The sequence below is a fragment of the Miscanthus floridulus genome, chromosome 14 (assembly GCF_019320115.1).
Source record: "Miscanthus floridulus cultivar M001 chromosome 14, ASM1932011v1, whole genome shotgun sequence".
NCBI lineage: Eukaryota > Viridiplantae > Streptophyta > Magnoliopsida > Poales > Poaceae > Miscanthus > Miscanthus floridulus.
In genome coordinates, this window is record NC_089593.1 from 77,360,982 (window position 1) to 77,373,555 (window position 12,574).

Below are 12,574 nucleotides of genomic sequence, written 5' to 3' on the forward strand. Positions count from 1 at the left end.
CGACCCGTTTAGCGCCTTCCGTCTTCAGCAGACTCCCCCGCTACTCCCCGTCGCCTCCGCATCTCGGGGAACCCGCGCCTCGCCCGCGCATCCGGCGACCTCCCAGGAGCTGTAGCGGCCGCATGGGGCACTAGTACCGGCGCGGAGCCCATCACTTTCCGCCTACGCCGCTTTGGCCGGCAGCCATGGCGAACTACCTCGCGCAGTTCCAGACCATCAAGTCCACCTGCGACCGCATCGTCATCGCCGGTACCAACCTGCCGCCTCCCCTTTAAATTGCAAAAACCTAATTCTAGTCCCAAGGATCTGAACTGCGCTGCCGCGACTCACGCGTCGTTGCTGGGGCGCGATCTGGGTAGCTTAGTCCGCCTGATCTCGCTGCTGTGTGATCTGGAAGGATCCAAACGAGCCTAGATTCGTGCAGGAATGGTGTTACTGTGCCTTGTCTTTGTATTGTTGTGTAGCTGAGTTTCTGCTGGTTGCATCTAAGTGCCTATAGTGATAGTTTCAGACTTGTTAAGCTTTTCTTTTCTCTGCTTTCACTAGTTTCAGATTGCTTAAGGAATGAACAGTGAGAGGTCTCGATTTGCCATTTTGGTAGCTCAATCTTCTTCCTGCATGACGAGTTACAATGTTACTCTGAAAGTACTCATGTAAAATCACTAGTAATATGCTGTTCCATCACCTCCTTTGCTTCGGAAACAGAGGCTCTGACAGTAGGGAAGAGCATGCACTCGCCGGCCTTACTGCGCTGCAACCTGTGTGCATGGGTAGCTAGCATGGATGGACTAATAACCCTCTAGGGGTAAATTTGGATCACAGTTGAAGTAGACTTATATAGTTTTTTATTTCTTTGCTGTCAACGGAAGTGCTTTCAAGTTTGTATATTTGTGCAAATTCCTTCTCACATGTTGATTTGCCTTTTGTAACAGTTGAAGATGTTAGTAACCTGTGGCTAAATGTCAAGGAAAGTTTTGAACGACGAGTGCCAGTGAAGAAGGCCTGTCTCAACAACAAGGCAAGGAATCCTGTTTTTGTTGACAATCTACCAGCTGAGTTTATACAAACTACTGATTCAAGACTACGGAGTCGATTCCCACAAGAACAATACTTGTTCTGGTTCCGGGAGCCATATGCGACTGTTGTTCTTGTTACTTGTGAGGTACTCCCCACCCACATTCCCCCTACTGTATGCTAATCCTTTTGATTCGTTTTCAAGCAACAGTACTCGTGAAATGGACCATGTGGATGACTTTGCCGTTCATTTATTTATTTATTTATATAAAAAATGTGCAGGATCTTGATGAATTCAAGACCATTCTTAAGCCTCGCCTCAAATTAATTGTTCAAAACGATGAGCGAGAATGGTTCATTGTGTTTGTGTCGAAGGCCCATCCTAGCAATGATCAAGCAACTAAGATGGCAAAGAAAGTATATGCTAGGCTGGAGGCTGATTTCAACACCAAAAAGAGAGAAAGGTATTTGTTACGACTTCTTCACGATAGTATTTGTTTGGGAAAAAAAATGCATATGTTAAAATTTTCCAGTTGTTCCAACCCAGCTTTTCATTTGCTGTTATTTTGCAGTTATGTTTTCTTTCATGAGCTTATTTCCACTTTTGAATTCTCTATGGACTCTTGGGTAAAACATTACTACAAACAATGTGAGTAGTGACAGTGTAAAAATTGCTCATTTTCTGATATAGATGCTGCAAGTTTGATCTCCATGGATCAGACAAGGAATTCTGGGACGATTTTGACTCTAAAATGGTGGACTGCATCAGAAACACTTTGGATAGGCGGGTTCAGTTTTATGAAGAGGAAATACGGAGGTTAAGTGAGCAACGGTTCACTCCAATATGGAACTTCTGCAACTTCTTCATTCTTAAGGTACAATAATGCAACCACAGTGATGTTTGCCGGCTGTAACCACATTTTTCAGTGGCACTGTTACTCTATTTGACTTCCTTTCCTTATTAATGTTCAGGAAAGCTTGGCATTCATGTTTGAGATGAGTAATCTTCATGAAGATTCACTCCGTGAATATGATGAACTTGAACTATGCTATTCAGAATCAGGTTTATATCTAGTTTTATCTGACAATGACCTTGCTTCAGTTTTGAGCTTCATAGTAGATTTGTATAAAAAATACTTTGTTCGTTGGTTCCTATCTACCAGGGTTTGAGTATAAGGCTAGTAATGAAGTTTTCTTTATGAACTTACAGTAACTTCATGTATTCACATTATTGTAGTTGTGCCATGATCATGCATTTCTTACATGCACCTTAAAATTCCTCATTTGTAATATTTTTACTCTTGTCATTTGAAAACTATAATTTCATTATCAATGAATACCTCTCTTTCTTGTCTTAGAATTTCTAGTTCAATAAATATCAATTGCAGTTAGGGATGAAAACAGATGGAAATGGTCGGAAATGGTATTACAATATAAAAAATGGAAATGGTTGGTACGGATTTTTCTATATTTTAGTAATTAAAGACTACAAAAAATGGTTGAAAATGGCTGTGAAACCAATTGAAAATGGCAAATTTTTATGTTTGGCTAAATTCGGAAAGGTATCATATCATAGAAAACGGAAACGGTTGGTACGCAATTTTTTCCGTCTGTTTTCATCCCTACTTATTGTCAATTATTTTTTATTGCTTGTTTAGTATAAATATAACCTTGTTCCCATGAATGTAGTGAACTCTCCAGGGAAACACCGTGAATTTAGTGGACTAGATACTGGTGATGACCAGGCTGCACTGCTAAATCCAGGAGCCAAAGCACTTACCCAAATTGTTCAGGATGACGTATTCAGAGAATTTGAGTTTAGACAATACATATTTGCTTGCCAGGCTAAGGTTTGTACATAGTTGATTATGCAGTTGTTGCACCTTGCAAGCTAGATATGGTGGAAAATGTCTTACATCTGTGTGTCTGCAAGGATTCTTTCTGTTTGGTTGATAATTTGCTACACTGAAATGGTTTCTGCATTGTTACACTATTACTTACTATTTACTACCTCCATCCAGAGAAGGATGCAATTCTAGCTCTAGCCTTAGTCAAACTTTCTAAAGTTTGACCAGGGTTATACAAAAGAAAAACTATAAATATTTACAACACAAAATATGTATACTATGATGATATATTTCATGACGAATCTAATGCCACTTATTTGGTATCATAAATATTAATACCTTTTGTGTATAAACTTGGTCAAACTCAAAATGGTTTGACTCGGTCCTATGCTCGAATTGTATTCTTTCCTGGACGGAGGGAGTAATATATGTTTGCAAGCATCTCAACCTATTGTATTCGTTTTCTTTCAGTTACAAGTGGGCAGTCTTTAGAGCTAGTGGAATAAATATGAAAGAACTGATTTCTGTTTTTAAATGATCTAGTTTCCAGCTTGTCACTTTTCATGTTAATGTCAAAAGGTTTGTAATTATGCTCAGATATATCGTGATATTTGCAAGTACCAATGTTATGCTAGACTTTGTTTTGCTTTATTGTTCATATTGATGATTGTCACACCAACTGAAAACTATCTATCACCTTTAATCCTTTATCATTTATTTTCATTTCACCTTTTGTGCAGTTATTGTTTAAATTGTCTCGCCCAATTGAGGTTGCTGCCAGAGGATATGCTTTTGTTGTTGGCTTTTCCAAGACACTAGCCTTGCACGAAGTATGTAACGACTGTTTTACTGTTTCTTTCCTATATGAGTTATTTATGTTCTGGGAAGACTATTGTCATTGAAGTGCTTGCATATTTAATTCTGATTATGCTTACCCTTTCTCATTCAGAATGCTCTATCATTTTGCTTTCGTGAAGTATGGGTGATAACTGCATGCTTGGGTTTGATAAAGTCTACAAGTTCGCATTATGATGATGGATCTGTTGCTATTGACTCAGAGAAAGAGTTCTATCGTCTTCAGGGTGATCTTTATTCCCTCTGTCGTGTTAAGGCAAGTTGTTGTACTTATGTTATGCCACTGTCGATTGTCTGGTTTATTTTTATTCTGAATTCATGCTTTCCTATCTGTAGTTCAGTAGCCCTAACAATACTTCAAATATTGCTTGGTAGTTCTTTTTTTTTTCCTGGAAGGCTAGTCTTTTGCAGTGGTAGTCTCTCCACTTGTGGTGGAGGTCTTGGGTTCAAAACTGCCTCCTTGCAAAATTAAGCAAGGGTAAGGCTGTCTAGAAATCCCCTTTCCCAGACCCACCTAATGTGGGATCTTTTGGCCTCCTTTTTAATAGCTTGGGTTTTGGGCTTTAAGGAATGAGTTTCTAGTCATTCAGGCTTTAAGGAATGTTCTCAAGATTCCTGTACTTAACAGAGCTTGGTAGCTGCTGCACAGGAAATTCAGAATGTAGGAAGTGTAATATTAAATAAAATGTAAGGCCTCCAGGGCTAATAACCAAGGTCTCTACTTAAAAAAGAGTGTTTAATATTTTAATTAAATTAATTAAATCTAAGCTGCCAATTTAGTACTTCAAGATTATTTTTATCCATGCAAATTCTCAAATGCTGCATTTCGCACTTGGTACATGCAGCATACCTTGATGCGGTTTGTTTAAACAATAAAATAAAAGAAATCTGAATTGCCAATTATTTAGTATTTGCCTAGCACCATGATCATTATCTACACAACAGAAGCTATAAATTGGATTCTTTATGTACAATCACAAATTCACAATGAGTCATTTACTTTCTTGGTAATCACTCTTTTTTATTTATCGCATCTCCAAGAGTTTCCAAAACCTACGCCCAATCTTTTTTTTTTTTTGGCAAGATTGGAAAAAACCGCATTACTATTACTTATATACCATTGTGGCTTACCAATTACATTGGTTAAACCATTATTATATTGGTCCTGAGTGATTACCAAGAAAGTAAATGTACAATCACAAATTCACAATGAGTGATTTACTGTCTTATATTGGCTCCAATTACATTCGTTAAACCATTATTATATTGGTCCTGAGTTACTAATGGATGACTGCATTACTATTACTTATATACCATTGTGGCTTTTAAATTCAAGATAGAAATTGGCGAATGCCGCCCCATTGTATTTTTATTGTAGTTTATTAGCTTCTTCATACCCCATAGTTCAAGTTTGCTATCATGATCTTTTACTTATCTTCTGGATTATGTTCCCCGAATTTGTATACAGCAGAAAGCACTGTTTGTTTATATGTCACTCTTCATGAATATTGCAGTTTATGAGGCTTGCTTACTTGATTGGTTATGGGGTTGAGATAGAAAAGAGTCCAGTCAACAGGTACAAGATCAATGCTGCTACTTTATTTACTGACTTCGCCTTTTCCATTGGCTAGTCAAATTAGATAGATTGCATTCCTGTCCTTTTTAAGTCCTAATGAAGTTTGCAGATGCAACATTTTAGTTACTCAATACCATCTTGCATTCAAACTGAGACTTTTAATGTGCTTCCAGTGCATCTTTAAGCATGTTACCATGGCCAAAGCCAGCTACATGGCCTTCAATCCCTCCTGATTCATCAGCAGAAATAATGGAAAAGGAGAAGGCAAGTTTTTTTTTCCAGCTTTGCTTCATTGCTTCTAATTACATTTTGTGTGGATAGTTCTTACACCAAAAGTCACATTTCCCTCCTGTTCAGCCTAACTGGTCCATATCCTCCCAATCGATAACATTAACATATTGGAAATTGGTCCATCTCTGTAATTTGGTATGCTAAAAAAACGAATCTACAAAAAATGCTGCCAAATGGACTATGAAATATGGAAACTGACTACGCGAAATTGATAATCCATGTTTTCATGTTCCATTACAGCTTCTCTAGCATGTAGGGCTGGCCCCCCTCACTGTCAGCAAAAATTCCTTTTCCCACACGTGTGAAATCTAGTGGTACATCACAAATCACAAATGGTAAAAATATAACTAAACATTTGATGGAAAATAGGATAATAGATCTGATAACGTATCTAGGAGACAAGTATTGGTGAGGACCATTGAACAATAACACAAAGCTGTTGCTGACAATTTCTATATTTAATGAAAGATGGGATGCAGTGGATTTAATAATTTTAATTTTAATGCTAAACACTGGAATTTTATAGTGTGAGGTCCTATACCGATTCATATTTGCTACTCTGTTCTTTGTTATACAAAATCCATTTCTGCCACACTTATTGCAAAATGTAAAGTTGTGGATCCTTTTCCTTCGCAGATGGTTCTTCAAGTCAAATCAAGAGAAAAGCTCTTCAGCATTCACAGGAAACCTCTGCCATTAGAACCTTCTTTACTTCTACGTGAGGCTAATAGGCGCAGGGCTTTTCTCTCTGTTGGAAATCTATCTGAGCTGTATGATTCATCTGATGGGTAAGGACTATCATTTCCCCCTATTGTTATGCATTTATCTTTACAGTATAAGACTTTAGATTACAATTTCTATTTACTTACATACTTGTGTATGTTTGTCTGGGCAGTTCAGGTTTAGATGCAAATTCAAAACTTCCTCCCCACAGATCTGCTTCTAACTCAATGACAAGAACAATGTCAGGTCCAGCAACGTCCGAGACTTCACTGCCATTTGATCGTCCCATGAGATTGTCAGAAATTCATGTTGCAGCTGAGCATGCACTGAAACAAACGATATCAGATCCTGATTTTATGACATCACTTTCATCACTAGTAGAATTTGAGGTAGTGTATTCATGCTCATCACAATAGATACACATTATGAACTTTAAGTTTCCTAATAATGCTTCTGTGTTTTCCTTGAACTAATTGATCTAGATAGACTGGACCACATATTCCAATAAAGATGAACTGTAACGGTAATTATTTTTGTGTTACAGAAAAGATATATGGAGCTTACTAAAGGTGCAGCTGACAATTACCACCGCTCTTGGTGGAAAAGACATGGAGTTGTTCTTGATGGAGAGATTGCAGCTCTGTTCTTTAAGCATGGAAATTATGACCTGGCTGTGAAATCCTATGAGAAAGTTTGCGCTCTCTATTCTGCAGAAGGCTGGGAAGAGCTGCTGGCAGATGTTCTTCCTGATCTTGCAGAATGCCAGAAGATTCTTAATGATGAAGCTGGTTATTTGGCTTCTTGTGTAAAGTTACTTTCTCTGGACAGTGGCTTGTTTTTATCTAAAGAGCGGCAAGCTTTCCAGTCAGAAGTTGTTCGACTTGCTCACAGTGAAATGAAACATCTTGTGCCCCTTGATGTCTCGTCACTAATTACATTTGCTGGAAATGCTGGTCCACCACTAGAATTATGTGATGGAGATCCTGGTACACTGTCTGTAGCAGTTTGGAGTGGCTTCCCAGATGACATCACACTGGAGTCTCTCAGTTTAAGATTGTCAGCTTCTTCTAGTGCAGATGAAGGTATCAAGGTACAAGTACTGCATTACTGATTGGTACCCTTTTCCTCTGTGGCATGTCTTATTCTGTTATTCATGGTTTGAATGCACTACTATGTTTTCAAGTAAAATTCAGTTTCATCCTTGCAGAACAGATTTCATAATTCAAAACTATTATGATAAAGTATATCCAAACCCTAGAGAAATGACCGTACATAATATATTCTTTAGTCACCTAACGGTTTTAATGTTACCATCCATGCAGGCAATTAAAAGTTCAGATTCTCATGTTCTCGTACCAGGTAGAAATATCATCTCTTTTGACATTCCTCCTCAAAAGCCTGGCTCCTATGTGTTGGGTGCTCTCACTGGACAGATTGGCAAACTGTCATTCAGATCGCATGGATTTTCTCAAGATGGTCCAGTTGAAACTGATGAATTTATGAGTTTTGAGAAGCCAACAAGACCTGTTTTGAAGGTAATTGCTAAAATGAGCTGAAGACCTGAACTGTTTTATAAAATCGTAGTCCCATGTCACTAATCTGCCAATAAGAGATACTAGCTATACTTTCAAAACAAAATCGGGGCATAGTTTCTTGTAATTAGTGAACATGGTTAGTTATATTGTTTAAGATAGCTATGTTCTCATTGCTTCCGTCTCTCTGTTGTAGGTGAGAAAACCAAGGGCTTTAGTTGATATTACACCTGCTGTGTCCTCTGCGTTGCTTATGAATGAGCTCCAATGGATTGGATTAATCGTTAAGCCAATAGACTATTCATTAAAAGGTGGCATATTGCATATCGATGCTGGTGCGGAACTTAAAATCGAGGAGTCTCAGATGATTGAAATAGAAATTTACGGAAGTGATATGGAGTGTGCTAATTCTGCCAATGGCTCCATCGAAGCTGGAAAGGTTGAAAAGATCCCTATTGAAAATGGAAAGATAAAACTTCCAGATTGGGCTAGTGATGTCACTACTCTTGTTTGGTTTCCTGTTCGTGCTATTGATGATACAATTACCAGTGGAGAATCCCCAGGTCTGTATGTAACAAGTGATAAATTCACTATGTTTGTTATGTTTCAATCAGTTAGTTGACCTTTCTTTGTCTCCTTGTTTCAGTGTCTCCTCAGAAACAGAGCGTTGTAGATGGGATGAGAATGATTGCTCTCAAGCTTGAGTTTGGAGTTTTCCATAATCAAGTGTTTGAAAGGTATCTCTTTATTTTTTAACTCGAATATGCAGAAGAGCTGTGTCATGTCTGTCATTGTATGAGAAAGATGAGATACCTTTCAATACATTGATCCTTTAGATACATATATTCAACAAGTTTACTATTGTGATTTTCAGGACCATTGCAGTCCATTTTACTAACCCATTCCATGTAAGCACACGCGTCGTGGACAAGTGCAATGACGGAGGTCTACTTCTACAGGTAGAGTTCTCTCCTGTCTGGCACGTGCATGAGAGTCATTGCTTATGTGTGACAATTGTTGCACTACAAGATTTGTAATCCAAACATTTTTTTAAATAATACTATTGGCCCCCCTAGCAAAGAAAAAAAATGAGTTTCTTCCTCCGCCACTAGTTCTGTGGAAGGCATAAGTTTCCATGAATCATACTTTTTTTTTGCCTATTTGGGTGCTTCTGGTGCCCATGGGACATGGGTCCATGTGTTTGACCAGACAATGGCAACACTAAATCGGTGACTTGCAAATACATGCAAATACGTGCCCGTACACTTGTACTTTAGTTTGAAACATGCAAGTAACAGTCTTTGTTGGCTCTCAAAAAAAAAGTATATAAACTTGATCTTTGCATGCACATCAAGGTGACTTCTACAACTTGACCAATTTTCACCTTTTAGGTGCTAAAGAGTTCTTTTCCTATCAAAATATTATGCATGTTTAAACATGTGCTGAATCATAAGTTGGTTTCTCATATATGTGAATTTTATTACATGTTGCTGACCTTGTTGTCAAAGCCACCCATGACATGTTCTGATATTGTGTTAAGCGGCAGCATTAGCAAAAATTCTGGCAATGATAATTGTGTATTTCTGCAATTTGAAATGATAATAGTTAATAGTTTTTTCTGGTCATGTTTAATCTCAATTAGCATTCTGCTCATTTCAGGTGATATTACGTTCTGAAGTGAAGGCCACACTGCATGTAAAGGATGTACGGTTAGATCTTCAATCTGGATTTGAGCACTTGGGCAAAGGAGATGGAAGGCCAGCTTTGAGTTTATTCCCTCTGGTTATTGCTCCTTCTTCCAAAGCTGGAATTTTATTCATGATACGGTTAAGTGGTACAAAGGGTAAGTCTATCATATAGTCTGTCTTTTATTTTGGCTGTCCCTTACGATTGTTTGCCATTGCTACAATCCTCTTAGGGTTAACAAGTACTGTCTACTGACACATGGATTTCATGGTATATTTTAGATGCGGATGAGGCAGAAAATGCAGACAGCATGCTGAATATCACTTATGGGATATCTGGTGACAGAACAACTGGAGCACATTCTCCTATACCTATCAAACCTGGTGATTCTGAAGAGCTTCTGTTCAAGATCGCACTCAGACTGAAGCGACCTGTCCTGGATCCTTGTCTGGCAGTTGGATTCCTTCCATTTTCTACTGCCTGCCTGAGGGTTGGGCAATTAGTTAATATGAGGTGGAGGGTCGAACGGCTGAAAACCCCGGAGGATGCATCCATATCCGTTGTAAGTCCAGAACTTGCTCAATTATGCTGTCAGCACTCAGCAGTGTGCCTTAGTGTTTAACTGTTTATGCAGTCAATAAGTAAGCTTATAAAGGATAAAACCATGGGAAGTTTTCTTTACAACTAAACTAGGACTTTGTGTTGCAGGACGAAATACTTTATCAGGTTGAGGCAAACCCGCAGAACTGGATGGTTGCTGGGAGGAAATGTGGTCACGTATCGTTGTCAAATGAGCAAGGTAAGAACCTTGGTACCAGATGTTTCAATCCATGTCTGTGGCAGAGAATGACGACTTCCAATCCAATTTGAAACGAACAGACTGACAATTTTCACATCACACTGCACTTGCTCATAGGTTCAAGGATGGAGATCACGGTGACATGTATGCCACTGGTGTCTGGGTACGTCCACCCACCGCAGCTGGGCCTCCCGGAGGTGGGCGAGGCAAACATTAGCTGCAACCCAGCAGGGCCTCACCTGGTGTGCGTCCTTCCTCCAGCCCTCAGCACCTCCTACTGTATACCAGCGGCATGATTCTTCCTGGGCAGTCAATTTGCTGGCACTTACACATAGATGAGCTGTAGAGTCTGTTTTTGGCGAGACTGTGTTTTTGTGTAGACATGGTACACATAGATGAGCTGTAGAGTCTGTTTTTGGCGAGACTGTGTTTTTGTGTAGACATGGTTTCACCGGAATGTGTTTCTTGTAATTCTGTTGTGCCATGTTCAGTGTACAATTGTACTGCTTCCCCAGTATTCTGTGAAACTGCGAGCCAGATTTGTTCTTCAGATTGTGTTGTTACAGACAGATTGCCTTTTGTAAATCATCCGGACTCAAATGATACTTGTACTTAGACAAATCCACAATTCCAAGATGATTCTTATTAGGGGCCGTTCGGATCATTTTATTTGGAGGAATTGAAATCTACTTAATAAATTAGGTTATTTGGTTTGGAATTTGACATTCCACCACATTTCAAAGCTCACATATAAGCCTATCCTAAATTTATAGGGTGAGAGATGAAAATTGATTTTATAGGTTATCACCCTGTGTTTCTACTTTGCAACTTATAATATGTTTTTCAACTCACTCTCTTGTAATAAAAATGCAACACATAAGTATCTCTCATATAGCTAACAATAATATATAAATATAATCCATATACAAACATATTAACTTAATGAATTGTGTCTAAATTATGATTATTAAAATGAATTCAATTCTAAGGATCCAAACGGGGCAGGTCATTTACATATCTATAATGATTCTTGTTAGATTGTTTACGTTTGTCTACAAGGCTTCATAATTGACAGCATCCAAGATTGAAGAAGGTTACAGTTAAATCAAGATGGTTCGTGCTCAATATCGTCCAGCCCAGGCCTGTCATAAGATCATCCGCAACAGCATCGAAAATTTGGTTGTTGCTATTATTTCCATAATGAATCCTTGGTTAACTGTAAGTAAAGAAAATAGGCCCTTTCTCTTCGTCCGCTACCGCCAACCGTCCCACGGGAGGCGGATTTTTTTTAATTTTAACCCTTTTTTAAATATAATTTTAAATCTAACACTGTTGTTTTTTTTAATTAACACTTTTGGCCGCGCCTATTGCCCTGGCGCGGCCAAATGCTTGTGCCGCGCCATGCATGGTGGCGCGGCACAGGGCTGACGTGGCGCGGGCCGGCCGGGGGGGGGGGGGCAGCTGACATGGCGGGTCCTGCTGCGCCACCGACCATGGCGCGGCAGTGCCGCACCCTGATCTGTGGCGCGGCAGGAGCAGATATATACCCCGCGCGTGACCCGGCCGCCCGCACGCACGCCTGCCCTGCCTGCTCGCCCGACGCCCGAACGTCGCCGCCGCCGCCGCCAGCGCCCTGCCTGCGGCCGCACGCGCCCGCGCCCGGCCACTCCTGCCGCGCAGCGCCCTAGCCGGCCGCGCCACGAATGCCGGCGCGTCAAGACCGCCCGCTCCTAAGGTACCTCCCTCTCGATTTCATATTTTTATTATTATTATGTAGTATAGTTAATATTTTTTGTATCTACTATTAGTGTCTTCGACCAAATTTATATAATAGCGTACTAATATTTATGAAACATAATATGTACTATTACATTAAGCATGGAGTATACTTTCGTAATAAACTTATTAGGAGATAGAAATATTGATACCGTTTATTTAGTTTTGATCAAACTTAAACATATTTGACTACTCGAGAAGCAAAATGTGTATTTATTTTGAGACGAAGAGATTACTTGTAATTTTAGAACCAAAGTTTTATATGGATCGATTATGTATTTATTATCTAGTATAGTTAGGATTTTGGGTTTAGAGATTTAGGCTAGTTAGGTTAGTGCATTTGTTTGTGAACTTACTAATGTTAACTTGAATTTTGTTAATTTGAATACTCTAACGCTTTGTTTATCAATTTGTAACAGGATGACCCCTCCCACGCAGCTCCCGTTGTACCCCATTCTGGAGGTGGAGTACGACG

General features: G+C 39.3%; 1 protein-coding gene across 1 annotated transcript; it reads left to right on the forward strand.

Annotated features, from left to right (window-relative positions):
* On the forward strand, positions 1-10,964 carry LOC136502871 (trafficking protein particle complex II-specific subunit 130 homolog). Its single transcript, XM_066498123.1, has 21 exons — positions 1-249; positions 933-1,162; positions 1,297-1,478; positions 1,706-1,889; positions 1,987-2,077; positions 2,704-2,864; positions 3,602-3,691; positions 3,811-3,972; positions 5,231-5,292; positions 5,466-5,556; positions 6,220-6,371; positions 6,479-6,695; positions 6,851-7,396; positions 7,629-7,841; positions 8,035-8,401; positions 8,485-8,575; positions 8,713-8,797; positions 9,498-9,681; positions 9,806-10,086; positions 10,233-10,323; positions 10,441-10,964. Exons 1-21 carry the CDS (start codon positions 186-188, stop codon positions 10,617-10,619), a joined length of 3,723 nt encoding a protein of 1,240 aa, XP_066354220.1. The 5' UTR covers positions 1-185; the 3' UTR covers positions 10,620-10,964.
* Positions 10,965-12,574: the final 1,610 nt, after the last annotated feature.

Bases quoted from the DNA above. Each gene is read 5' to 3' on its own strand.
- LOC136502871 (XM_066498123.1), top strand. From the start codon at position 186: ATGGCGAACTACCTCGCGCAGTTCCAGACCATCAAGTCCACCTGCGAC. The intron at 3,692-3,810 runs GTATGTAACGAC...TTTCTCATTCAG, and splicing joins AGACACTAGCCTTGCACGAA to AATGCTCTATCATTTTGCTT. The intron at 6,372-6,478 runs GTAAGGACTATC...TTGTCTGGGCAG, and splicing joins CTGTATGATTCATCTGATGG to TTCAGGTTTAGATGCAAATT.